Below are 27839 nucleotides of genomic sequence, written 5' to 3'. Positions count from 1 at the left end.
CTCCATTTGCTTTTGAATTAAAAGAACATCTTCCAGGATGCCTGGGTGGCTCAGTCAGTTAAGCCCGCTGCCTTTGGCTCAGGTCATGATTCCAGGGGCTTGGGATCGAGTCTCACATCCGGCTCCTCGCTCAGCAGGGAGCCTGCTTCTCTTTCCGCCTCTGCCTGCATGTGCGCTTGCTCTCTAATAAATAAATAAAATCTTAAAAAAAAAATCTTCCACTTCATTGAGCGCTTCTCAAGTTTTGATTTTAAACGAACACCTTATAGGCTTTTGGAGGGTTTATGATTCTCATCTTCAATATTTCAACGCCCACAACACTCAGCATATCTCTATCGTATCTCCAAATGGAACTGCCCATGTAAATGGTTTCTGTGGTGCAAGTCGGCGTGAACTCTGTTCAAGAGTTACATTAACACCAAAACGCCTACACCCTCGTTGTGGCCTCGGGCCTAGAACAGAGCGCGGCTCTCCCTCGGAAAGCGGGGGGGGGGGCAGTGGACTCCCAACAACACCCAACTCCTTAATGGGGCTCCTCACCTTCAGAAAATGAGCACGCCTATTATTCTCTTGGCCGCTCCAAAGGATTCTGGGAGTTAGGGGAGGGGACCAAGGAACAAAAATGAAATACGTAAGGTGCACAGTGATAGGTGAAGGATTATCAACCAGTTGCTGAGCGACTTCTCATATCTTCCTAGCACCTACATCACTTCTCCTATCCGGTAGGCCCGCGCTCCTTCCCCACCCTCTACGCCCCGCCCCTTTGCTGCCCCACTAGCCAATCATCGGGCCGCTGTTTGCCAGTCAGGGCCAATTCCGAACAGGTTTACTTTGAGCGGGAAAGGCTCTGAAGCTGCGGAAGAACGAAGTCAGCTAACGGCCCCCTCTTGGCCTTGTCTCTGGGTGGGGGGGTGGGGGAGTGGGGTAACAGGCCCTGGAGGCGGTTGCCCATTGGTTGGGCAGCGGGCCAATGAGGAGGTGCGAAGCGGGGGGCGGGCCTCACAGGAGGGAGTAGGGTGGGGCGGAGCAGGCCGGTGCGGGGTCGCGTGCCGGGTCGCGAGCCGGGGGGTAGGCAATGTAACGGCCTCTCCCCCCGCCCCTCCCTCCCCGCTCCGGCCCCCCACCCACAGACCGGCTCCAGGCAGCGCCCGGGGCGGCGGCGGCGGCGGCAGCAGCGGCGGGGTGCGGGCTGAGGGAGTCGGGCCTCGACGCCCTCCCTCACCCCCGTACCCCAGGAGCTGTACCTAGTCCAGGAGGGGCTGGGGGGCCCCATGGAGGTGAGAGGCGGAGACACCTGCCCGACCCCCCAACCCCCCAGGCCCGAGGGAGGGACTTGAGGTAACCGGTGGGGGCGGTCAGGGTCCGGGAGGCGGCCAGGCTTGGAGGATGGCGACGGTGAGGAGCCGCAGCCCCAGACGCGGTTCTCTGAGGAGGCCGCGGCCGGGCTGGAGAGGGCAGGTCGCCGGGGAGAGCCCCCGACGGGACACCCGGACCGCGGGCCGCGGGGCGGGGACGGGCTGCGCGGGGGGGGGGCGGGTTGCGCGCCGACCGGCGGCCCCGGCCTGGGAGGCGCAGCACGGGCTGACTGGACGGACCGGACGGACTGCAGTGGCCGCAACGCCAGAGCAGCCGCCGCCTCATCCACGTCGGGCGGCCGCGGCGCTGAGGCCGGTCAGAGTGGCCGCTGGCGTGGGCCTGTCAGGGCCGTCGAGGGCCGCCTCCTGGGGTCGGCCCGCCGCTGGCCGGGAGGCAGACAGGGAATCCTGGGGACAGAAGCGCGGGCCCCGGGATCGGTGGCGTCGGAGTGGATTCCGAGTTGAGCAGGGCAAACAGTGGCGGTGCAACAGCCGTCTGTGGGTCCCCAGCCCCGGCTTTGCGCTGCGTGACGCCTCTCCCGCTTCCTACCCCTGTCTTGTGCAGCCCAAGGTAGCGTTCCGTGGAGGTGCGAGTCGCTGCTGGAACCTCGGTGCCGACCCCAGCAGTAGACTAACGGATGTGTTCAACAGCGTGATGCTGACTGGCTCCACTTCCTTCTATGATTGCTACAAATCGCAGGTACAAACTTTGTTAAGAGGATTTTTTTCGAAATCAAAGTCGTTTACCCGAGCCCATTCACTTAGGTTTTACATGGCTGCAAGTTTAGGGACCAGAAAGCCAGTAACGTTTTCTTTCTTTCTTCCCTTTCTTTTTTTCCGCCAGTAACATTTTCAGTAGAGTCTGCACAATACATATGTTGCTTTGAAAACAAGTTAAGGAAGATTTTTCATTGATTCTTGTTATCATTTTGTCCTCAGTGTAACGTGAGGCCAGAAATATAAGAAAATCCCTATTAGTAAGACCATAAAATAGTTTTTCCTTCAAGCATTTATTACAAGTCAGCACAAACATACTTTTGATCATCTGAAGGCGAAATTTTTCTGCACTCCTTCATTTTCTGGCCTTAGCAGTGTCTTAGATTACATGGTGCCTTGTCACCTCACCTAAAACACTCAGTTTTATTAATCATACTAAATTAGGCTTAGGGTAGTGTAAATCATTTTCATTTGAAATTATTTAACTAGGACATCAGTACTGATATTGTTATACTTTGAATTATAACAATATCGCAAAATAAATAATTTTATTTAAGCCACATTACAACTTTGTATAGTATTACATCCACTATACAGACTGAAAACTGAGGCTGAGAGAGCTCGTTTCGTGCTTTAAGTGACAAAGCCCAAGTGGAACACAGGTCTTTTCACTGCTAAGACCAGCATTCCACTGTTTTCTATAACATTTATACAGCTCCTAAAATTTACTTAGACTTAATTTCAATCAGTTAAGTATAGCAAGGATATAAATGATACATTTTGCAGTTATTTAGTCTGATTAATATGGCAACCCCAAGCATTTGCATATTTAATTCCCATAAATGTTTTAACTAAAAAGGGTCTAGATATTTAAAGTATAATTATGGTCAAATCCACCATGTTACTTTAGCTGTTTCTTTTATCCTAGAATACCTAACTGAAATCAATCTTATAAAAGGAGTTAGTTTTTCTAATCCTCAAATCTTACTTTAATATATAAAATGAACTTGAAAGAATGGTTTCAAATACTGTATATCTTGTTTGATAGTGCATAATCTGAAAATATTACTTCTTTTAAGTCCCTGTCTCAGAAAGATGAACAATTACTTATATCACTTTGGATGTTTCACACCCAGAAGAGAGTTAAGGTGGGCCTATGATAAAGACTTGAGAACTGGGATACCTGGGTGGCTCAGTCTGTTAAGCGGGTGCCTTCGGCTCAGGTCATGATCCCAGCATCCTGGGATGGAGTCCTGCATCACGCTCCTTGCTCAGTGAGGAGCCTGCTTCTCTCTCTGCCTCCGCTGCCTGCCACTTGCTTGCTTGTGCTCTCTCTGACAGAAAAATAAATATAATCTTTAAAAAAGATTCAGAACTAAAGGAATACAATTCTGGAAGTTTCTAAAGATAAAAGCCTTTGTAAAAGTTATTGCTAACTAAGAAATTCTGAAAAAGTACTTTTTTAGTGACACACTTAGTAAAATTACTTTGGTACCTCGGTTTCTGCACCTTCAGAATAGGCAGCATGATATTTTATAATGTGTAGTTTTCAAATAGCAGTCATAACCAGAATTTAAACAAATGGTTGTCAAATATTTGAGATTCTTAAAGTTGGGTGATTGGAAGAGATTTTCATAATTTTTTGCTATGGTATAAACTCTGTTATATATTTAAAGAGTTGAATTTCGGGGCGCCTGGGTGGCTCAGTGGTTAAAACCTCTGCCTTCAGCTCAGGTCATGATCCCATGGTCCTGGGATCGAGTCCCGCGTCGGGCTCTCTGCTCAGCAGGGAGCCTGCCTCCTCCTCCTCTCTCTCTCTGTCTGCCTCTCTGTCTACTTGTGATCTGTCAAATAAATTTAAAAAAAAAATCTTAAAAAAAAAAGAGTTGAATTTCAATAATGTCTATGATGAACAAAAATTTAAGAATACTTTGATCTAAGTATGTCTTCTCTCTTTATGTAAATTTTGATTAAGAGTATAAAAACAATTAGAAAATATTTTCAGGGGCGCCTGGGTGGCTCAGTGGGTTAAGCCTCTGCCTTCGGCTCAGGTCATGATCCCAGGGTCCTGGGATCGAGCCCTGCATTGGGCTCTCTGCTCAGCAGGGAGCCTGCTCCCTCCTCTCTCTCTGCCTGCCTCTCTGCCTACTTTTGATCTCTGCCTGTCAAATAAATAAATAAAATCTTTAACAAAAAAAAAGAAAATATTTTCAGTCAGGATTATATTTTATCTGTATTTATAAGAAAATACCATTTCTACTGTGTCTGGATATTTATAGTTATTACATCTCAGGTTTCATTTGGAGAGTTAAAATTTGTGAAACTAAGGGAGACAAACCATAGGAGACTCTTAATCTTAGGAAACAAACTGAGGGTTGCTGGAGGGGAGGGGAATGGAAAGGATGGGGTGGCTGGGTGATGGACATTGGGGACGGTATATGCTATAGCGAGTGCTCTGCATTATGTAAGACTAATGAATCACAGACCTATACCCTTGAAACAAATAACACATTATATGTTAATTTTATTTTTAAATTTTTTATTTATTTTAATATATGTTAATTTTAAAAATTTTGTGAATTTATACTTTCAGCCTTCCTTAAAGAAGCATTTTTTAAAATAAAAGACATCTAAGTTTAGTCTTCATTATTTATTAAATTCATTCTACTACATTAAGTATCTAAAATTATTTTCCCGGAACATCAATCCCTTTTGGAAAGAGGCAGCATTTGATTTTTTTAAAGATTCCATTTATTTATTTGACAGAGAATGGGAGAGAGCACAAGCAGGGAGAGCACCAGACAAAAGGAGAGGGAAAAGCAGGCTGCCTGTTGAGCAAGGAGCCCGATGTGGGGCTCAATCCCAGGACCCTGGGATCATAACCTGAGCTGAAGGCAGATGCTAAACCAACTGAGCCACCCAGTTGCCCCTTGAGGCAGTATTTTAAACCAATAAAATCTTAAAATTCAAATTTTTTACCTTATTTGCTCAAAGTTCATTCTAGAAGTATCCACAAAAAGAGAAAAATAGTTTGTATTTTTCTTCTAATTGTAGTAATAGCTATTAAATTTCTAAAGAGATCATAAAATTTTATGTATCATGTCATTTTTATAATATCTCTTGGAAATAGAAAGTAGGCTGAAAATTGAAGATATTATTTAAAAGGTCCTACAGTAGAAGTAAGGCCTTGAGTTTGGGTGTAGTTTTACCATCTATCAGCTCAGTAATCTGTAGCCTTAGTGTCCCTCTTTTTCAAGTAGAGTACTTATGTCACAAGGTTGAATGAATACAATGTTATATGAAATTTCTTTGAAAAGTCTATGTAAATATTCTATATAAATATGAAAAAACATTTACTTTTTTCACAGATTGGGGGCATTAAGACCAAATTTTGTAAATGATTACTTGAAAATAACACTGCTAGTGTCCACACAATTCTCATCTGTTCAGAAAAGTTAAAAGTGTGGTAATTGTAGGTGTTTCATACCAGGGATAAGCAACAACAGATCATATCTGCCCAGTGCCTGATTGTATAAACAAAATCTTATTGGAATATAGCTATGCCCTTTACATATTGTCTTTTGTTTGCTCTGGTGCTAGAAAAGCAGAGCTAAGGAGTTTCAACAGAGACCTTAACGGCTAGAAAAACCTAAAATATTTATTATTTGTCCCTTTACAGAAAAAAGTCGCCAACCCCTAGTAGAAAACAAACTTAAGTGGCTAAATCTAGATTTTAAGTCTTCCAGCACTTACACATGGGTTATTTCCTCTAATTTCTTATTATTTCACTAATATTTTATAATAAATGTAATTTTGATGTGTCTGATATGCAAATATGTCTTTAAAATTTCAGAGTGAAGACAGTGTTGACCTAAGGCAGACCTATACTCCACTTTCTTCATCAACAGAATATTCAAGTTCTGTAGATTCTTCACTTTTCTATGCACCATGGTCTACTTATGGAGATGATATTAAACAGCCTTCTAATTCTCAGATCAATGTAAAGAACAGGTAAATTAATAAATCAGATTTTTCAGGCTAAATGAAGTTCTTTTTAAGTTTGATTACATGGGAACCCAGTTGTATTAGCTCTTTTTCCCCTATATCAGGATTTTAATGTCATGACATTATAATTCTATGTTTATTAAACTTTTAGAAATCCTAAACTGAGCAGATTTTGTGTATAATTTTTAGCTCATTACTTTTTTTTATTCATTAGAGGCAATCCTTAGTGAGTACATATTCATCTTTCTAAGGATAACATATAAATGAGTTATAATTTTTGATCTGTTTTTTTCATCCAGTTCTAAATTTTTAGTAATTATCTCCTTCACAAGTATACAACAAACAGGATTTTATCAAATATAAGATACTTTTAGTTATTTTTCAATTCCATTAATAATAAAGGCCTACTCTATGCCAGATCTCTCATACTGGGAATACTAGAATTAACATGGCAAATATTATCCCTACCTTTAGAGATCTTAAAATGATGATAATGATGACTATGATGACAGTGACTTCCTGGGCACAAGTATAGTGAAGTTTAAAAAAGTGTAGGATTGGGGCACCTGGGTGGCTCAGTGGGTTAAAGCCACTGCCTTCGGCTCAGGTCATGATCTCAGGGACCTGGGATCGAGCCCCACATCAGGCTCTCCGCTCAGCAGGGAGCCTGTTTCCCCCCGCTTCTCTGTCTGCCCCTCTGCCTACTTGTGATCTCTCTGTCAAATAAATAAAATCTTAAAAAAAAATAACTTAAAAATTTAAAAATCAACTTAAAAATATTTTTATAGAATTATATATGTCTTTCTAATAAAATCACTATTTTATAGAACTTACTAAAACTTTAAAATTTTTAACATTTAAAAAAGAATTTTAGGGACGCCTGGGTGGCTCAGTGGGTTAAGCCTCTGCCTTCGGCTCAGGTCATGATCTCAGGGTCCTGGGATCGAGCCCCACATAGGGCTCTCTGCTCAGCAGGGAGCCTGCTTCCCCCTCTCTGCCTGCCTCTCTGCCTACTTATGAGCTCTCTCTCTCTCTCTGTCAAATAAATAAATAAATAAATAAATAAATTTTAAAGTAATCTCTAGGGGTACCTGGGTGATGCAGTGGGTTAGGAGACTAGGAGATCAACTCTTGGTTTCACCTCACGTGGTGATCTCAGGGTGGTGAGATCAAGCCCCATGATGGCACTTGGAGCATAGAACCTGCTTAAGATTCTCTCCCTCTCCCTCTGCCCCTCCCACTTATGCTCTCTCTCTAAAATAAATAAATAAATCTTTTAAAAAAAAATAATTTCTACATCCAACATGAGGCCTCAACTCACAACCCTGAGATCAAGAGTCGCATGCTTTACTGATTGAGCCACTTAAAATTTTATTAATTAAAGAATATTAAAAATTGGGGAGCCTGGATGGCTCAGTCAGTGAAGCATGTGGCTCTTGATCTCAGGGTCCTGAGTTCAAGCCTCATGGTGGGCATAAAATTTACTTAAAAAAAAAAAAAGAATAAACATGTAAGATTTTTAACATAATTATTTTCCAATTAAACTAAAGATGTATGAACTTCTGCCAACTGCTCTCTTATACATAATTAAAGTAACAGTAGATGGCACTCCCTCTTTTGCAACCGGCTCCCAAAATATCCTACACTTTTTTTTTTTTAAGATTTTTATTTATTTATTTGACAGAGACAGAGAGATCACAAGTAGGCAGAGAGGCAGGCAGAGAGAGAGGGAAGCAGGCCAACTGAACCAACTGAGCCACCCAGGTGCCCCAAAATACAAGTTTCTTAAAATCTCAAATCCTCATTCTTCAGTAGCTTAATGATTATTAATACTTGCCCATCCCGTGTTACGAAGATCAGTGAAATGTTTGAGTGTTCGGTATTTTTATTTCTAAAATACCTAACATTATGAAATGTTAGAAATAAAATGTGAGAAAACAAGAAGTTACAACCTAAAGCAACATACTACTTCTAGGAACAAATTTCTTTAAATACATAGGAAGTAAAAAGGACTAATTTTGATCTTCTTGTGGTTTTTACATTTTGTATTATTTAGTATTAGTCACAAGGTACAATTTCAGGTATACGGAGCTCCAGTTTCTTTAGCAAGGATTTGGGATAGCCCACAAATCTATGACATTTAAGGGGCAACTGCAATACTGGTGTGCTACTAGGATGACCATATCACATTTCACTTTTTAAATCCAACATTTGGTCTGAAGCGTCACAAAAGTAGAGCAGCAGATTCGTATGGTTTTCAAATCACAAATGAAGAAACTGAGCAAGTGTTGATGGAATAATGTATAATGGGACCAGATATGCTTTTAGAAGCAGCCGTGGAGCCAAGCCTGTCTAAAACATCATAGGTCAGAGATTTAGCTCTTGGAACCTAAAATGAATAGCATGTGTTTTGGAGAAATAGGAGTTAAGCATACCTTGTGAATTAGACGTAGGATTTGAAATGAAGGAGAAACACTTACGTAGCATAGGCACTATGCTAAAGTGGAAAATATTCTTGAGTTCCCGTTCCCTCTTTATTTGAAATGATGGTATAAATCCAATCCAAATATTTTATAGAAAAATAATGATATAATAAGTCTGGAAATAGAAATCAATATATTGTACTTCAGTATGAGGAAAAGAATTTACATGTGATATTCATTTATTTTTAGGATTCAAACAGAAAGAAATGACTATGGCAGTGAAACAGACTTATATGGACTTGTGTCTAATATTTTGGAAGAACAAGATAAGTCACAGCCATATTTTGCTGAGGGGTTAGTATATTATATAAGCCATATGGTATATAGTAAGGTTTTAAATTCACATATACTAGATTACTGTATTTATTAGCTTTCATTCTTATTTAATAAAGGATCATCTGACTATAGACATCTTAATTCACATATTTGTATCTAGCAGCCTTGATTTTTCTGAGGTACTTGCCATACAATTGGAAGTTTCATACTAAAGTTTAATTTGATAGTAAGAACTTTCATTTGAAAAATTATTCTTGCATAATTCAGAGCTTTTTCCCTCAAGTTTATGAGCTAAATTTTGGCTTAAAGAATATAAATTCCAAAGAGCTTTTATAGATATATCCCAAAGAATAAAACTATCATTAGTGCTGTGTAGAAATATGTATGGACTTTATTCATATGGTAAACATTTTTTAAATACATTCTGTTTTTTGGGGTGTGGAAGCCATATTACCCAAATGCCCTATTTCATAGGTAGGGAAATGTGCAGCACACATGTAACCAATTAAAATATTTTAATTTCAGTAATACTTTCAGCAAAGTACATCTTTTTCGTTTAAAAAGTTGCCGTCAACTTTTTTGTATTGTATAATAACTTAATTAAAGGAGAAACTTACTTTGTTTTCTGCTTACTGTAGATAAACAATTCATGTAAGATCATGCAGTCACCAGCCTCAGACCTTAGTTAATGCCTCTTGGGAAAGTATAATGTAGACATTTTAAGATTAAAATGCATATTTATGTAGCATGTGACATTTCAAGTGATAGAAAATTATTTGGATGTTACAGTAGTTTATATGGCAAAATTAGAAAGGATTAGATAGATAGTGGGGCAGTGAGGTGATATAAATGTTTTGAAAACCTGTCCTACCTTTTCCACTAAGGCAATAAAGTCATTTAAAACCTAAGTTGTAATTAAATATATTTACTTGTTCTAGGACCTGCTCCTCCAATTTAAAGTCAGTTTGGCCAATGAACACAAGCAGATTTGCAGATCACCATGACCTCTTAACAGAAACCAAAAGGCCAATAGATACAGCCATCTCTCAGCAAGCTTTTTATAGTGGTGAATCTGTGTCAGCAGTGGAAAAGCAATACCTGCATAATAGTAATCTAACACCACAACAAAAAATAGATGAACTTTATCATGGATTTACTGGTTTAGACCTTGAAGAACAATGGATGTACCCCTCACGAAGTGATCATTCTAACTGTTACAATATCCAGACAAATGATACAGCTAAGACAACATTCCAAGATTATCCATTTGTCAAAAACTGTTTTACATCACAAACTGGTCTGTCTGACATCATGAAAGAAACAGGAGTTGATACTTACCCTTATGGAAGAGAGAAAATATGTGCTAAAGGTCTTGAAGCACCATTACAGCAGAAAAGGGCAGAGATGTTTCTTTCTCAATTTAACAGATACAATGAAAACACAGATTATTGCAGATACCCAGAATATGTTCATCCTAATAAGCCTAAGCTTAATAAGTGTTCGAATTTTAGTGTCCAAGATAGTAAAAAATTAGCCAACGGCACACCTGAAACACCAACTGTAGAAGCAGACACCTACACGAAGTTATTTCAGGTTAAACCAGCAAATCAGAAAAAAATGGAGGAGACAATACCTGACCAGCAGAATTTCACATTTCCAAAAACCACACCACATCTGACAGAAAAGCAGTTTGCAAAGGAAGCAGCATTCACTGCTGATTTTGGCTTAAAATCAGAATTTGGACTAAAACCTCACACGGCTTGTCCAGCTAATAATGATTTTACTAATGTCACAGAAAAACAACAGTTTACAAAACCTGATCCCCCAAATTCTGAGTATTTTAAATCTGTGAATTTATTACCAAACTCAGCAACATCTTCAGGAGGTATCAACTTAAACAGACCAACTTGGATGAATGTCCAAACAAAAAATAACACTCCTATTCCTTTTCGGAATCAAGGTAACTTGATGAAATTAAATAGCCACTTAAGTGTAGCTTCAAAAGGTTCTAACCATTCTTCAGATTTCCCCCAACTGTCATCCACAAATTTAACCCCAAATAGCAGTTTATTTCAGAAGTATTGCCAAGAAAACCCTTCAGCATTTTCTAGTTTTGATTTCAGTTACAATGGTGCAGAAAGAATTCAATCTGTCAATCACATGGAAGGACTGACAAAGACTGGAGAAGAAAATCTCTTTGAATCAGTTACTGATAAAAAAATAAAGCAACCAAATGGATTTTGTGATAACTATTCAGCTCAGCAGTATGGGATCATTGAAAATGTAAACAAACATAATTTTCAAGCTAAGCCTCAGAGTGGACATTATGATCCTGAGGAAGGTCCAAAACATTTAGATGGCTTATCTCAAAATACATATCAAGATCTGTTGGAGTCACAGGGTCATTTTAATAGCCACAGACAGGGAAGTGGAGACAACAATATTAATAGCCGTGTGAATCGCACACAGGCATCATGCTTTTCTAATAATTATATGATGGGAGATTTAAGGCATAATCAGAGTTTTCAACCACTTGGTTCAAATGGGTTTCCCCTAAGATCCACTCACCCATTTGGCCATTCAGTTGTTCCACTGTTAGATTCTTATGATTTGTTTTCTTATGATGACTTAAGCCATTTATACCCTTATTTTAATGATATGATGTATGGTGATAATTCCTTTTCTGGTTTCGTGCCAACTTTTGGATTTCAAAGACCAATTAAAACCCGTAGTGGACCAGCCAGTGAACTTCATATTCGACTAGAAGAGTGCTATGAACAATGGAGAGCATTAGAAAAGGAGAGAAAAAAGGTAACACAAAGCTATCCATATAGGAGTAATTTAGGATGTTCCCTTTGCCTGTCTTCATTTTATTTGAGTAGTTTAAGAGTACTCGCCTCATTTCTAAGCTGAATTTTTTCTGTAATGTACCGTATTTATTAAGTCCATGACACTAAGGAATTAATTAGATGACTTAAGCTTGAAGCGTTTATGTAAAGTTTATTTTGCCTATGAAGTAGACTTTTTCCTTAATGGATTAAAGGTATACTTTTGGGGTGCCTGCCTGGCTTAGGGTTGTGTTTGAGTGGTAGAAACTACTTTTTTGTTTTTAAAGATTTTATTTATTTGACACAGAGAGAGAAATCACCAGTAGGAGGGGAAGCAGGCTCCCTGCTGAGCAGAGAGCCCAATGCAGGCTTGATCCCAGGACCCCTGGATCGTGACCTGAGCCAAAGGCAGTCGTTTGACCAACTGAGCCACCCAGGCACCCTTAAGAAGTTCTTTTAATTAAGTATTAAGCTGTCAGAGCCTTTGGGTATTTTATATGCATTAAATAGGACAGAAAAATATGGTGGTATTGTGGTTTGGATTTTTTGCCTTTTAAAACCAAAATGGGAGGCTGGGTGGCTCAGTTGGTTGTGTCTGCCATCGGTTCAGGCCATGATCTCAGACTCCTCGGATCATTGAAACCCCCCACCCCGCCAAAATCAGGCTCCCTGCTCAGTGGGGAGTCTGCTTCTCCCTCTCCCTTCCTCCACTGGTGCTTGCTTGCTCTGTCTCAAATAAATCTTTTTTTTAAAAAGAGAGAAAGAAATGGAAACAATTTTAAAGTTGTGATTTTCAGTTTATTTCTTAGGCCTAGGAGAAATGTTATTCAGTTTTGAGTCATATGTAGAAAGTTCAGCATGTAAAAGTTATATAATTTTTTACAGACTGAATTGGCCCTGGCCAAGAATTACCCAGGAAAAAAAGTATCCAGTACTAACAACACTCCAATTCCAAGGCTAACCTCCAACCCATCTCGAGTTGATCGCTTAATTGTGGATGAACTTCGGGAACAAGCCAGAGTAAGCTGTAAAAACACCCAATAATGGATTTTTTAAATTATTCGATAAAATTTTAAAACCTAGAGTTCTGAAGGATTTTTAAATTCACATTTATGCATAACTCTTTAAATATATACTTTTCCAAGTTTAATCCTAGAACTATGATTAATATTTAGGGAAAGGGAAATTGTACCCCCTTAATCATTTTTAAAGTAGGTTTAGTAACTTAAATGGTTCCTCTTTAAGAAACCCAATTAACATAGAGCTAATCCTCAAGAAAAGAATTCTAAAGTAAAAATAATTTTGAATATTATTTATATGGAAAGTCCCATTCCTTAGACACAAACATTTTTTCTAGCTTGATGAGCAAGCTGGTAAATAACAGGTAATTACTGTATTTCATTTTCTTAACCCTGTACTCTTTTGAGTTATTTGACAAACGCTAAGTATATCCAGCAATGGATTAAATATTGAAAAACTGAAAAATACTGAAGGATATGGGTATGCATAATTTTATATAATAATCTTATTTTAGAAAATTTATATATCATTTCAATATAAAGAATCCTGATGTTAGATCATTTTATGATTTAACAAATGATTATTCCTGTTATTTCCTTTGTAATTTCAGAATTTTCTAGAATTTAATAGAGCAGGCTGTTCTCTTATTTGCAAAAAACAATGTTAGATCTTAAATTTGCACTTATTGTCAGTAATGTGGAAATGTTTGAATGTTCAGTTTTTTTAACTGTTGCTTATTCCCGGATTACTCAAATAAGTAGGTACAAAAGACTGACTTTACAGCTTTGTTTTCCCCAGCATGGTACCAGGACACCGCAGGCATTCAGTTATTTATTAGATGAATATTATTGTCCTCATCTCTATTCTGCTTCACTGAAGATTTGTTCTTACTTAAAAGACAGGGCAGTATGGTTATATGCCTTATCAAAATTTAAAATGTTTCCCTCAGGTTGTGACTCTACTAGGCAAAATGGAACGTCTTCGAAGCTCTCCCCTTCATGCCAATATCTCTACTGCTCTTGATCGACACTTGGAGTCCATTCACATTGTACAGTCACGTAGAAAGGATGAAATTGTTAATGCTTCAAATCGGCAAAGGCAAGGAGTTCCTAGATGCCAAGATGACAGAGGTATAAGTGTTAATGCATATTCTTTTGATAAGGCAGTGAGATCATTTGAATGTTGTTAAAATCAGATTCTGAGGTTAAAAGGTTGGATTTCTAAAATTTACACTTAGGTGAAGAATAAATCGGTAAATGACGCCCATATAATTTACTCTGAAAGTACTTTGATCAATTTTGTTAATTTTACCCATTTAATTATAACTCTTGTCAAAGTCTGTTCTACCCAAAGCATAGTCATTGTCCTACGAGTAAGAAATAGAGTACCGACAATTTTAAATACTAAGCCAAATACTTCAGTCCAGTCAATAGCCATCCTTCTTTTGTAAAAATAATGTTTGAACATTTAATAGCACAACATTGGGCTTTTTAAGAGTTAAGGAATATATAAAATGTATCTAATATGAACTGACCCTTAATTTTTTTTACAGATGTTTTTGCCCTTGCTTCAGCAATTAAAGAGATGTGTGTGGCTACTCGGAAAGCACGCACTATCCTGTGGTGTGCACTGCAGATGACCTTGCCAAAAACAGCCAGTACAGCTGGCCAAACAGATGTGGAAAAGGCTTTACAAGATATAGTGAACTGTGAAGACAAAGTCCATGAAAACATAAATAGTAGCAATCCAATGAACCAGAGAGGTGAAGCAAACAAACATTAAGGAAATGCCAGCAGAAAGAAGAATAAAAAGCTGATAAGTAAATGTATCAAGACATGCTAAAAAATTTTAATGAACTTGTCAAACTTGAAAAATTCAATACATTAATTTTCTTTCAGATTTAAAGTTAATACCTTAATGAAGTCTAACTTCTATTTAAAAATCTTCTATTTGGAATGAATCAGATATAGTTTAAAGTGAACTCAAAGGGAAAGTTGACTACTCTAGGAGTTCCGAGTAGCCAAAACTAACAAGTTTAAGTAAATTAAATATTTCTTAACAGCTAAAATATTGCTTAAGCCCATTCTGCAGTGCAGGTAAATGCAAATGTGAAGTTGTTCTAGAAGATAAGTTTCATTTAGGTCTGCCTTAGTAAGTATAATTCCAAATAATGAATCTAAGTGACTGTAACCCAATTACGGCTACAGTCTAGTAACCAAGACAAGTTTTGATTGTGATATAAAAGTGTTTTTCTTACAATACTGGATAATACCTAAGAAACAAAGGAAAACAAGGATGAACCCAATATTCATGTAAAAATTTAATATTTAAAATACTACCATATTTATAAATTTGAAATCTTAGTGCCTAAGTATATGGAAGGAAATGCATCTGATTCTCCTAAATTAGTGATAAAAGTGCCAGTGTAAAAACCATGCAAGTTACTGAATATAAAACCTGTTCAAATCATTTGTGTATATTCTTTAAAATTTAATTATACTATCAATTATTACATATTTCCAATTTTAAAGTATTTAAACTGAATCAAAAACAAAACATTTCCTTTATCTGGATCTTTTAGACTTGATGCACAGTGACTAAAATAATGACTGTTGTTTTAATACCCTTAGTTTGCTGCATTTTATGAGGGTATCAGGAAGTTCTAAAATGTATTTTTTTAAGGTTAATCTATAGTTTAGTTTGCAATTGGTTAGTGTATATTTTGTGTAGTTGTGTTCATTAGTTTGCTTCTGTATTTTTTTTTTAAGAGCTCTTGAAAGCTTGGCTTTTTTTTGTTTCTCATCACTTAATATCTTTGTATGAAACCCGAGTAATTTATTCATTAATATGAAATGTTGGTATTATGTGACTCAGAAGATCTTGGGTTTTAACATTTCTAGCATGAGTTAAACTATAATATAATGTACTGATGAAATTTAATTGAACTATCCTTGACTAGAAACACTGATGTTTTTAAATGTTGGTGTTTTTCCTAGTTTTAGAAATCTTGGTATTAAAGAGTGTAATCACACCACATAAATTTTCTTTAGATGATGTGCGGAAGAAACTGATTGAGAATGCAGGAGTAACTGTAGGGAAAAACATTTCGATCACTGATATGCTTTAGAACTACCCAAATGAATTACATTGAGGGTAGTCAAATAAAATAGATCACCCCACCACACTCACTGCATAGAAAGTGGTTAAGTTTGACATAAGACATGTTGGATGTTATGAAAACAAATATTGTACTGAATTTAGTCTCTCAGGAAGAAATTAATAAATTTGTTGGAAAATATATGGTTTCTTTTTTTTTTTTTAATTTTTGTATTAGTTTCTAACCTTAATTGTCACACAGGTCAGAAAACCAAATTTCATTTCACTGATAAGAACTGGCACTGAGTTTTAAATTTCATTAACATGTAAGTAAGAATGTTGGTAGGCTAACCAATGCCATTCAGATATCCTTGCATTGAACCTGACCTCCTTCAAAGTTGAAGGTTTGGTTGTTGTTGTTTTTTTTAAGATTTTATTTATTTGAGGGAGAGAGTGAGAGAGACCATAAGCAGAGAGGCAGAGGGAGAAAGCAGACTCCCCAAAGAGCAGGGAGCCAGGGACCTAGAGATCATGAACTAAGCCGAAAGCCAAAGGCAGATGGTTACCTGACTGAGCCACCCAGGCACCCCAAAGGTGAAGTTTTTGCTCTGCCTTTATACTAATCCAGGCAAACCAGAATAAAAATTCTGGGGAAGTTTTAACATGACAGCTGTTAGAAATAAAACACTAGTCCATTAACAAAAACCAAACACAAAAATTCTTTGAAATTCTGTTAATGACATCACCCTGTAAATAATTCATACGTTAGTTGGTTATTCCTTCTATGGCATACTCTCTTAACAGATGGTTCATATGTATTGGACTTCTGAATTACAACCTATGAGAACAAAAAATAACATCACACATAATTTGAAGTGAAACTAATAAAACTGATGCTCTCCTCATTTTTAATCCAAAAGAATTTGGTATACTTAATTTTTTTTAATAGACAAAGTGATTTACATAAAAGTGGTTAAAAATTATATATCCTGAATTATATAGACATCCTTACCACTTGAGTAATCTGCTACTATAACGTTTTGGAGGGTTGGAAATTAATGTCTGAAATCACTATTTTTTTAAAAGATTTTATTTATTTATTTGACAGAGATCACAAGTAGGCAGAGAGAGAGGGAAGCAGACTCCCTGCTGAACAGAGAGCCCCATGTGGGGCTCAGGGCTCCATCCCAGGACCCTGAAAGCAGAGGCTTTAACCCACTGAGCCACCCAGGTGCCCCTGAAATCCTTATTTTGGTCTAAAATGTCTATCATACTACAGAAGATAGAGTTTAAAATTTGCCCTTTGCAGTATTGAACATTTTAGACATAAAGGATTTAGCAGCATCTGAATTAAGTGAATAACCTTACTCAAAGCCTAATGAGCTGATCTTTTTTTCCCATTTAAACATTAGTTCAGGGGCGCATGGGTGGCTCAGTGGGTTAAGCCTCTGCCTTCAGCTTAGGGCATGATCTCAGGTCAAGCCCCCCATTGGGCTTTCTGCTCAGCAGGGAGTCTTCTTCCCCCTCTCTGCCTACTTGTGATCTCTCTGTCTCTGTCAAATAAAATAAAATAAAATAAAATAAAATAAAATAAAATAAAATAAACATTAGTTCAAGTATATACCTAACTGTATAGAGTCCCAGAAGAACTGGCTACTGTTGGACTAAAACAAGTACCCTTCAGGGGTCCATGGATATAACCTGGCTCTGCTTCAGAGACCAAAATCAAGGTGAAAATAAACCAAAAATCCAAAATAAGGGTTAATAAAATAGGCTCTCTCATAGGCTATCTGTAGCCACAGCCTATTATTGCTACTGCCATAGAGGACTAAGACTCCAAAAGTACTTGCAAGGACTTCAAAGCCAATTTACTGACTTCCAATACTTGTCCCAATTACAAGGTACTCTTTCTGATCTCCCAATACCCAACCTCACAGAACTGAGGCAGAGAATTTGATTCTAGGAAGACGTTTTACTTATAGAAGATCATATTGGGCTAATCAAAATCTAAAGCAAAATTCAACACATTCTGAAGTGTTCGCACAATTCATTTCCATGGACAGCTAGAAGGAATCAGAATAAATCAGAAAACAGTGATTTAAATAGTTTATTTTTTTAAAAAGATGGTTACTTTTTAAAAATGCAATGCCACGATTATAGGAGTGTATAGAGGTGACACATCTTTTCCTTAACCAAGCTTTTTACCCTCTACACAAAGGTAAAAATTTGTTAACCTCTTAGTTAATGGTATAAAACAGGTTGGCAAACTTTTTCTCTTAAGGGCCAGACAGTAAATATTTTGGGTTTTACAGGCCACAAGAGGGATCTGTCACGTATTCCTTCTTTTACAAGCCTTTAAAAATACAAAACCTATTGCTGACTTGCACCATACAAAAACAAACGGGGCCAAATTTCCTTGCCTGCAGTAGTTTGCCAACCTCAGGTATAAAATACCTATTTTCTGTCTTGTCAGGGAGATTGCTCCCTTCAGGCTTCTAGACAGTCTGCTGCCATAAGTAGAGAAAAGATTTATTTACAATTGAATGTGGCTTGTGACAAAAGTACAAATGGAGAGTTCCTGCTCACCTGTGACTCTCCCAGGTTTTTCCACTCATTCATTAAATAAATTTGTTGAGCACCCACAATGTACACTCTCAAACATCTTTGTATTAGCAGAGATTTCCAGTGTTTCTTCCTTAGACACATGGTTCCTGCAGTTTCTTTCAGCCTGTAATTACACATCCTTATACACATGCTTTAGGGCAGATCAGGATTAAAATCTCTACTAACACCCAAGAGGGCTCATGATTATAAAAAATGAATCTAGCTAACAATGATATCCTTTCATCCAATACACATTCTTCAATATCACAGCCTGGATGAGGAAAAATATGTAACTATCTCTACGTAAAAAGATCCTTTTTTCCTCCCATAGGCTGAAACTTAAAATATCTCAAATCTAGAACATCTACCACATCATCTCTTCTGTTTTCATAGTTTGTTGCCATGTTAACATAATATCTGGATCCAGGTAGGGCTCTTCATTAGCTTTCTATTTCATCCATAAAACAATACATTAAGAGGCAAATACTACTCTCAAAGTACTTTACGCTCCCACATTTCATATCAGAAAAGGAGTGGTCATGATGCTGCTCCTTCAGGATGAAAACCGTAACAGTCAGCTTTCTGAATATTTCTGCTACTTATCGTAGGTGAGGGAAGACTTTTAAAGTGGCCAAAAGGAGCCAGGGCTTCAGTATTAAAATATAAAAGTTGCCCCCATTCCAGATCTTTGGTACAGACATCAACTACAATAATCTGATTACCCACACCACAGATACATGGCACATTTTGTAATTAGAAGTGTTTGTGATTTTCCTTTTGACCGTGTAAACAAAAGGGAAATGCCTTGGGAAACCACTTTGCAATGTTCTCTCATTTCTCTTAAATACACATGTGCACAATCGCTTCTCCCTTTGATCAAGTTCATGAGGAGAAAGAATAGAGTGGACCAAGGTTATCGCTTCCGCTCTCCTCTTTGTGTCCTTTTCTTTTCCTTTTCCTTGCGCTCCTGCTTGGCTAGTTTGTCCCTCTCCCTCTGCAGCTTGTCCTGTTCCTTCTTTCTTTGGGACTCATCCCGAAGTGAGTCTCGCTCCAGTTTTCGGGCATTGAGGACATCTTCCACATTGGTGTTTCGGAACAAAGCTACAGGTGAGTTAAGGGATTAGGGTACAAGTCACACAGGTCCCAACTACTGTCTTTATTCTCTCTCCACATATTCCTAGTCTTTAAAAAAAAGTCCTTATGATAATTTATCTTTGGTCTCATGGGATACACTGAAACTATCATTACAAAGGTTTAAAACTAATCCTCAGAATAAAAATCTCAGACTTCTTTAAATTTGAATGTTAAAATATTTTAAGAAAATGAAATTTCATTCCCGAATAAGTACTTAGATCATGGCAGAATATTGTTGGGAGGATCTAGGCTAGTTTTAGTGAATAGAGTATTAATGTAACTGGCAAAAATTTTATGTGCTTGGCACTATTAAAATGCTTGAAAAGAGTTAAATAAGTTGTATAACCTCACTAAACTTTATCAATTCGCTTTTTTTCCTAGACCACTGAAGCTTAAGTGAAAAACATGTTCTAATAACCACAAAATCTGAATTTATAAAGATATGAAGTAAGTTTAACCAGTCAGAAAATAACTAGCCAAAAACTTTACCCTCCATTTCTTAGGACTTTAAAAACACAGCCTGGGAGGGCCTGGCTGGCTCAGTCAGAAGAGCATATGACTTGATCTTGGGGTCATGGGTTCTAGCCCCACAACGGGTGTAGAGATTACTAAAAAAAACAACAACACGTTAGCACCAGACATGCTCCTCCCACTCTTAAAACAACTCTTTTTGCTTTGTTGCTTTAAAGTAAGTCCCCTTGACATAACCTCCCCTTCTTGGATAACCCACCATACTTTGCATCTTTAAGAAGGTGGATTTTTTTCCTTTTTAAAGATTTATTTGCGAGAGAGTGCAACCTTGCAAAAGCAGGGGGAGAGGCGGAGGGAGAGGGAGAAGGACTCCTTGCTGAGCACAGAGCCCAAAGCAGGGCTCAATCCTAGGACCCTGAGATTATGACCTGAGCTGAAGGCAGACACTTAACCAACTGAGCCCCTAAGAAGGTGGATTTCTAAATGTAGAAGCTTCTCAGGGCACCCGGGTAGCTCAGCCAGTTAAGTGTCTGACTCTTGGTTTTAGCTCAGGTCATGATCTCAGGGCCCTGAGATCAACCCTTGCATCAGGCTCTGCGCTCAATGAGAAGTCTGCTTGAGATTTTCTCTCCCTCCCCTTCTGCCCCTTTCCCCGGCTCGTGCTCTCTCTTACTCTCAAAAATAAATAAATTCTTAAAAAAATAAATAAATGAAGCATCTTCTCATAAGTGTCTGTTGGTAGGGACTTTCCTCAGCACTTATTTCCATCTGTCCATATTTTTAGTTCAAAAGTATTTACTGTTTGTGTTCTCTTTCCAAATAATTATACACTCTCTGAGGACAAAGTCAAAATTTCAGTATTATTTAACTTGCTTCTGCTGCTGGGAAACCCAGCACTATACACAGGGAGTATAGATTCTTATTTTCCCTTAGACATCCTCCCTTAAGAAATCCTTCCTCCCTTCACAGTAGATGTTAACATGATTTCTTTGGGAAAAGTTCTCATTAAATTGACTGTTTATGGTTATCCTTAGAATGGGGCTTAAAATGCTGGCCCAAAACGAGTTCCTGTTGGTAAAAGGATCCCCCCTCAATGACAGCAACATGAAAACTATTCCTCAAGAGCGTTCAGTGGAGAAACACTTGGGGATGGACAAAGAGAAGGATACATTTATCAGAACCAATGTTCACTGTGGAGGCACAGGAGTCGTCCTTCTCATCTGCTTCGGTGAGCGTCGTTAAGGAAAGTCGGATGGAAAGCAAAGGCTAGCACATCCCAACCCAGCATCAGAAGACAGTCGGTGAAGTGATGGGCAGGGAAAGCATGCTGAAGAAAAACACCGTCAGAGCGGCAGGGGTAAGCCTGGCCCGGTCATCTTCAGGACTCTCAAGACTGTTCAGAGCTACTGTGAGATCCTTATCTCCCGGAGGTTGAAAAGAAACTGCCTGGTCTGGGTGGACTTCCACATTACCTGGCAATGCCAGGGGATGGCAAGAGGACTTCTAAAACAGTGTTTCTCAAAGTATGGGTCCTGGAACTCCCTGGGAACTTGTTAGAAAAGCACCTTCTTGGGCCCCACCCTTGACCTACTAAATCAGAAACTGGCGAGTGGGGCCCAGCCATCTGAGGTTTAACAAGTTCTCCAGAACCACCACTGCTTAAAATGTTCTTTTCTAGCCCAAGAAAGAACCACTGGAACCATAGCTCTGCTGACCCTGGCAAGAAAAAAAGGAGAAACCAGAAGACAAGCTGGCCCCAAAGAGCCTAGGAGCTAATTCCTACACTTGTGATAAGACAGCTAACATTTCTGGTATGAGGTCCCCTGCATCAGGCTCCACACGCCCCATTCAATCAGGCCGTGAGCTCAGCATGTCCTAAACAAGTTCAAACTCACAGGCAACCGAGCCTGTCCCGGTCAGTAGCAAGTGCCTTTTGCACAGGCCCCCAAATTCCAGACTTCTTCTGTGTTGGCTGGGGATTCAGTCTCACTTTCAATTATGTGGTCACTGGAATATTAAAAAAAAAAAAAATTCAAATGAAACTGCTCCAAATTTGGGAACCCTTCATCCAAAAATACCCATATTCTAGTCCCTGTTTTGCCACTAAAGCTATGTATGTCTCTGATCGCACAGGCATCTCTAACTGTCATGGTTTCCTTCTCAACTGGGAAAAGCATATAAAGATGGATTATATGAAGGATACTGTACTGGACAGAAAGGTATTAGACAAATATAAAGAATGACAGCTATATCTTACGCTTCTGAAAATACAATACAAGTGGTCCATTATTAAGGCTTTTTTTTTTTTTTTTTACACCACAGTTTTCAGGAACATACGGATTATGTGGTGAAAAATGTTAAGTCTCATATCAACTCTCCCAACGTCACTCCTCACACCCATGAAGGGCCACAGATCAGAGCCACTTTAGAGGGAAAAATTACACTACAGGGGGAGATTAGTAACTTCTCAAAGCTCACTGTAAACCAGCAAACATGTCGCTCTCAAGCCTCAGGGAGTGGTCCCAAGATTCCGAAAAGGATATTCTTCCTCATCTGTCACATCAGCATACTGGGCCAGAAGGGCGGCTTTTCTCTGCTTCTCCTCTTCGGACACCATCCTGGGCTTCACCACAATCTGTGCCTGCTTCTCAATTAGGGTGGCAATGGCCTGTACTTCATCTGGGAGGGGGAAAGGAAGGGAGGGACAACAGGGTTGTATGTGAGAGAAAACAAGCTCACTGAACCACTAGTCCACCCAGATAATGTTTGCAGGAAAGACAGTGGCATCTGCTGACTCTTCAGGGCCCTAGGCTTCAAAGGAGGTGCCTTGGGGGCCAATGAGAAAGACAAGGAAAGGCCACGCGGGCTAGGCTTTAGGTCTTGTATCCATCTCCGATCAGAGCAGCCCTGCTTTTACCTGTTTTATAAATTGAAGTTCTAATGCTTTAAGGGACAAAAAAAAAAAAAAAAGGTTGACAAGCTCTGCATTAGAATCATAGAAAATTCAGCTTCAAGCATGCAACTTTCTCCCCTCTTAACTCAGAAACCTAAGAAGGAAGCTAGAATCAACTTACGCTGGTCCTTTTCATAGTGATGATTATGCCAGGTAAAATTCATAAATTATTATTATTATTTTTTAGGATTTTATTTATTTGAGAGAGAGAGAGCAAGAGAGGGAACATAAGCATGGGGAGTGGAAGAGGGATAAGGAGGCTCTCCACTGAGCAGGGAGCCTGATGTGGGGCTCCATCCCAAGACCCTGGGATCATGACCTGAGCCGAAGGCAGATGCTTAACCGACTGAGCCACCCAGGCATGCCAAGAAATTCATAGATTATTTTAAAATAAAATCAACTGGGGCGCCTGGGTGGCTCAGTGGGTTTCCCACCTCACTGGACCACAGTCACCTTCATTCTGGCTTTCACTTTTCTTTCTAAAAGAAAAGGGGAAAAGGAAGCCAGTGTTCAGTTAAAAAGCTCGTGGAAGCTGCCAGGTGTTTACCAGTTCAAATTATCCTGGGCAAAATGAGTAGGAAATGGAGAAAAACTCAAAATCCTCTTGCTAACAGCTATATAGGAAAGGTTGCTGGAAAAGGCACTGGCGGTTAAGACAGGCAAAAAATCCCAACTCTACCTTCTTTTTTCACTTTGGTGATGACATTCTGACTTTCCGACCATCGTTCCACAATCTCCTTGCAGATGTTAAGAAGCGAATCTTCTTCCTAGTTGAAAAGGTAGACCAATTAATTTCCTGAGAGCCCTCAGCCTGAACAAAGCCCATGCACAGGGCACAGCTCTCCCTCTGGTGATGAGGAGTTCATGGGGAAGGTTTGAGGGCCTTTTCTGAGGCTCAGAAGTAATCCGGCGAGTCTCAGAATCCACACCTGCTAGTTCAAAAGCACCCGCTCTGTCCTGCCAAGCACCAACGGAAAGGATTCACAATAACTTAGAACAGTCTTCCTCATGCTTTTGGAGCAAAAACCTGTTGCTGGAGTTAAAACTCTCCTCTGTGAAATCTTCCTTGGCTGATAGACTCAACTCAGTACATTTTCCAGGGTTTATCAACTTTGATGCTGGAACATATCCACGACCTTGGGGACCCCACCACTTAAGATGATAAATGAGTAGCTGTCTCCCATCCAACCATCCTTCTGTCCATTTCACACAAGCAGACATATTCTGCGTGTTTACCAATCCTCCTCCTCAGCACAGTAGAACAAAAGGATGTTGGCTTCAGTGTCAGATGAAGTCAAGCCCAGATCTATGAACGAGTTTCTTAACTTTCTGAGCTTCACATCTTGTCAGGATTTTAGTGAGGATGAATGAGAATGTGTGAAAAACCCCGACTCTGCTTGGCGAAGAAAAGGCATGTCAACAAATCCGGGTATTTCCCTCCATCTTCATCACAGCTACCTTATCGTCTTCATACTCTACCCTCAAAATGAGCTGTCGGCTCAGGTGCCAGGCACTGTTCTCAATACTTTACCCAAGAACTCTTCATTCTTAAAACAATCCCAAGATGTAAGGGCTATTGCTACTCTCAATTTATAGATGATAAAACCAAGGTACAGAGGTTAAGTAACTTGTCCAAGGTCATACAAGTAAAACACACACACACACACACACAAATGGATTAAACAGGATTTGAACCCAAGCAGTCCACCTCCAAGCCCATGTTCTCAACCATTATAGGATACCATCTCTCAAAGAAAGTAGGAAGGTGTAGAACACAGACTTCTTTTTTTTTTTTTTTTTTAAGTAATCTCTATACCCAATGTGGAACTCGAACACACAACTAACCCTGAGATCAAGCGTTGCATGCTCTACAGAATGACCAGCCAGGTGAAGCCGTATTTTGGATTTCCTTATATTGTACCCAACAAAGGATTCCATCCTCTCCCCTGCATCCTTTAAGCACAAATGACAAACACGTAGAACTTCTTTAGCCCAGTTTCTGTAGTTCATAGAACCCCCCTCCCCCCAGCAAGAAAAGCAAAAGAAGAAGAAATGGAAGGAAAAGGGAGAGAGGAGCAAAAGAGAAAGGGTCCTCTTGGAGGACAAGGTGGTTTATTCTCCTCCCAGGCTTCACCCAGACCAAAAGCCTTCATCCATCCATTTGTTCATTTATTCACCCACATCACATAGTGCCTGCCATGTTGAAGGCACTAAGATGAGTGATAAGAGATGAATCAGAAACAGCCCTGGCTCTCATGACACTGACAATTTAGAAAACTGGTATAGAAATAGGTGCAAGATGTAATATCCCAATTAATGTAATAATCCTACTTAAAATTGAAAACTCACCCCTCCATTCCACTCCTGGTCTTCTTAAAGTATGTTCCTTTTTTCCTAGCACTTACCATTTTTCTAATGCACTATATAATTTACTGATTAAGTTTTTCTCTGCTAGAATGTCCCCCCCATCAGGGCAGGGATTTCTGTTTTGTTCCCCGAGGTATCCCAAGCACTTAGGGCAGTGTTTGGCAGAGAGTAACCTATCAATAAAAACTCAAATCAATCAATCAGTCAACAAAAAAGCTACTGGAAGGAGTAAAAAAAGGATAATAAAAGGCTTTAACTGTTATTTGCTCCTGACAAGATACAGTGTTCTTGAATCTTCACTCAAATTGTTGTTGACAATTTCTTAATTCCTAATATTGAATCCTAGCCCCATCTGGTGATCGATCTGGCTATGCCTTTTGTTTTTTTCTGGAAAGGAATTTGGTACAACAGTTAGCGGCTTTTATACTGACCGACAGAAAGTAAGTAGCACTATGAATGACGTGTTTGATATATACCATTCATTGGCCTTGCTGATCTGTGAAGTTGTTTCTCAGTTGTGTCATGAACCCTGCCTCACCATATAATTCCTGGCCAATTCTTCCCAAAGCCATTTCCTATACAGAAGGGGGTGGGAAAACCAAGAGCAAAATTAAGCATAGTGTGTGAATGGGCAGAGAGAGGGGGAAAGAAGTCTGTCTACTATAGTTCATGTAAACAAGAAGCAAACATAAAGAACCAAATCTGGTTCTAGATAACTTTTCTCTTTTCTACCAAGAAACTTAATAGTATAAGCAAATTCATGCCTGCCTTTATCAGCAGACATGCAGTCCTAAATAATGACACCAGGAAAAGAACAAGTCAAGGAGCTAGTACCAGTGGGTACCCAAGTTATTTCAATTTCTTTTTCATGGTGTCTTTAGAAACTTCCAAGCTGGAAATAAAAACTAACTTAAATTGCTTGTCTCACCCTCCATCTTTCCCCCTGCCCCACCAATCTGCAATGTCAGCCTCCAGGAAAAGAATTTACTCCATAGCGTTCTATCTCCACTGAACTTAGGAGCTGCATCACAAGCTGTGTTAAAGCTTTCCCGTTTATAGGTCAATCTCACCAGAGCAGGCTTTGGGACTAAAAGGGGGACATGGCCAGAAGGACCTGGGACAGCTGCACCAGTATTATATTTCAACCATCTGCCCAATCATGGAATGGTGTTTCCACCAAGTAAGTGTAACCACAGATGAAGGCAGCAGAATGGTCAGGTTGGAAAAGTGGACAACCTGGTAATGTACCACCTAAACAGATTAAAAGACACATTTCTGAATTCTTGAATCTGCTTCTAAGCAGCTGGGTACCAAGTTTATTTCTCTTCTTTAAAACTCTGACCTTATTTGCCACTTCCCCCAGCAAAAACCAGCGATTACTGCATTTCTAAATACTATAAAAGATCAAGCACAGTATTTGCTTCAGTTCCCACCTAGGCCTAGACCTATACCTAGAGTTTTACTGCCAACTTACCTTTTTTGGACTCTTACCTCCAAAATTGGAACCGAGAGGGTACTTCCTGCAGGCTTTTTTGTCATGGGACAGCCCTGGGCACTGCCTCCTAAAGAGCACAGACATCCCAGAGCACTTTATTCCCCTCTCTGAACACTGTCAATGGATGGGAATGAAATTGGTCGTTAGGCGTTTATGATAAAACTCTCATTTAGACATTTCAGCGCCTTCGGCAGAACACTCACCCAGCTCACCCACAAGCATCCGAGAGGGCCGTGTCCCCAAGGAATAAGGGAAAACCATTCTTCTCTATGCACCTGCAACCTCCTGACTTCCCCAAACACTGGTTGGTGAGTAATCCCCTTCCCCCGCGGCCAAGAGCTCAAAATATTCCTCTCCCAGGTGATACCACTAATTGTCTGGGACACCAGGTACGGGAAAGGGGGTACGAAGTACTGACAGGGGCCGCCAGAAAGCTAAAGGAACGCGTCCGGGCTTCTCACCAAGAAAGCAGAAAGGATACACTGCAGAGCGTCCAGCTTCTCTTCTTCCTCCTCCTCCTGCAGGACACCCAGGATGTAGGCGCCGTAAACGGCTCGGTCCACTCCCAGCGCCTCCAACCGTCCATCCAGCCAGGACCCAAAGGCGGTACTCACGCCATCGCCTTCTCCGGAGGCAGCCGCAGCCACTTCGCTGGGCGCCGCCATCTTGGGGTCAGGGTCCTGCCAGGCTCCCGGGCGCCTACCGCAGTGCCTGACGGGCCGCGCTGCGGGCCCACTGCGCATGCTCCGAAGGAGAACCCACAATCTGGCGCGTGGGGCGGCGAGCCAATCCACCTGCAGTGGTCCGTCTGGGCGTTTTGCACCTTCTAAACAGAGCGCCTGTTGGCATGCGCGCGGTTACGTTATCTCTCAGGAACGCAGGTGAGTATTCTTAACAGACTCTTTTTTACAGTTGATTCAGAGAGGTTCAGTAACTTGGCCGAAGTCACGCAGTTACTAACTAAACAGGACTGGAACTCAGCTTAGATTCCAGCGCTTCGTCCCACCTCGCGGAATTGCCCTTCCCCGCGCCCTG

At 39.9% G+C, this 27839-nt stretch overlaps 2 protein-coding genes across 4 annotated transcripts; one reads left to right on the top strand and one right to left on the bottom strand.

The window, feature by feature from the left end:
- Positions 1-1014: 1014 nt before the first annotated feature.
- On the top strand, positions 1015-15988 carry MEIOC (meiosis specific with coiled-coil domain). Of its 2 annotated transcripts, XM_032871029.1 has the most exons (8): positions 1015-1277; positions 1921-2055; positions 5926-6083; positions 8750-8854; positions 9775-11647; positions 12550-12684; positions 13634-13814; positions 14237-15988. In XM_032871029.1, exons 1-8 carry the CDS (start codon positions 1272-1274, stop codon positions 14464-14466), a joined length of 2823 nt encoding a protein of 940 aa, XP_032726920.1. In that variant the 5' UTR covers positions 1015-1271; the 3' UTR covers positions 14467-15988. The 2 variants fall into 2 exon arrangements, with proteins under 2 accessions (XP_032726920.1, XP_032726921.1); XM_032871030.1 differs by lacking the exons at positions 13634-13814; positions 14237-15988 and having other exon boundaries at positions 9775-11646; positions 12548-12622.
- A 1881-nt stretch (positions 15989-17869) lies between these two features.
- On the bottom strand, positions 17870-27617 carry CCDC43 (coiled-coil domain containing 43). Of its 2 annotated transcripts, XM_032871033.1 has the most exons (5): positions 27266-27534; positions 23622-23709; positions 22533-22668; positions 21159-21217; positions 17870-19485 (listed from the first exon to the last, which is right to left on the bottom strand). In XM_032871033.1, exons 1-5 carry the CDS (start codon positions 27467-27469, stop codon positions 19298-19300), a joined length of 675 nt encoding a protein of 224 aa, XP_032726924.1. In that variant the 5' UTR covers positions 27470-27534; the 3' UTR covers positions 17870-19297. The 2 variants fall into 2 exon arrangements, with proteins under 2 accessions (XP_032726924.1, XP_032726926.1); XM_032871035.1 differs by lacking the exon at positions 21159-21217 and having other exon boundaries at positions 19298-19485; positions 27266-27617.
- Between the last annotated feature and the right edge of the window lie 222 nt (positions 27618-27839).

This window comes from Lontra canadensis, unplaced genomic scaffold (assembly GCF_010015895.1).
Source record: "Lontra canadensis isolate GAN:19392208 unplaced genomic scaffold, GSC_riverotter_1.0 scaffold41, whole genome shotgun sequence".
Taxonomy (NCBI): domain Eukaryota; kingdom Metazoa; phylum Chordata; class Mammalia; order Carnivora; family Mustelidae; genus Lontra; species Lontra canadensis.
This window is presented reverse-complemented; position numbering and strand designations above follow the sequence as displayed.

Excerpts from the sequence above, each read along its gene's own strand:
- MEIOC (XM_032871029.1), top strand. Across the intron at positions 8,855-9,774 it reads CAGCCATATTTTGCTGAGGG|GACCTGCTCCTCCAATTTAA; the intron begins GTTAGTATATTA and ends TACTTGTTCTAG. Across the intron at positions 11,648-12,549 it reads TAGAAAAGGAGAGAAAAAAG|ACTGAATTGGCCCTGGCCAA; the intron begins GTAACACAAAGC and ends AATTTTTTACAG.
- CCDC43 (XM_032871033.1), bottom strand. The coding sequence starts at position 27,469 with ATGGCGGCGCCCAGCGAAGTGGCTGCGGCTGCCTCCGGAGAAGGCGAT. Across the intron at positions 22,669-23,621 it reads CACCAAAGTGAAAAAAGAAG|ATGAAGTACAGGCCATTGCC; the intron begins GTAGAGTTGGGA and ends TCCCCCTCCCAG. Across the intron at positions 19,486-21,158 it reads GAACATTGGTTCTGATAAAT|CTTTGTTCCGAAACACCAAT; the intron begins GTATCCTTCTCT and ends ACTCACCTGTAG.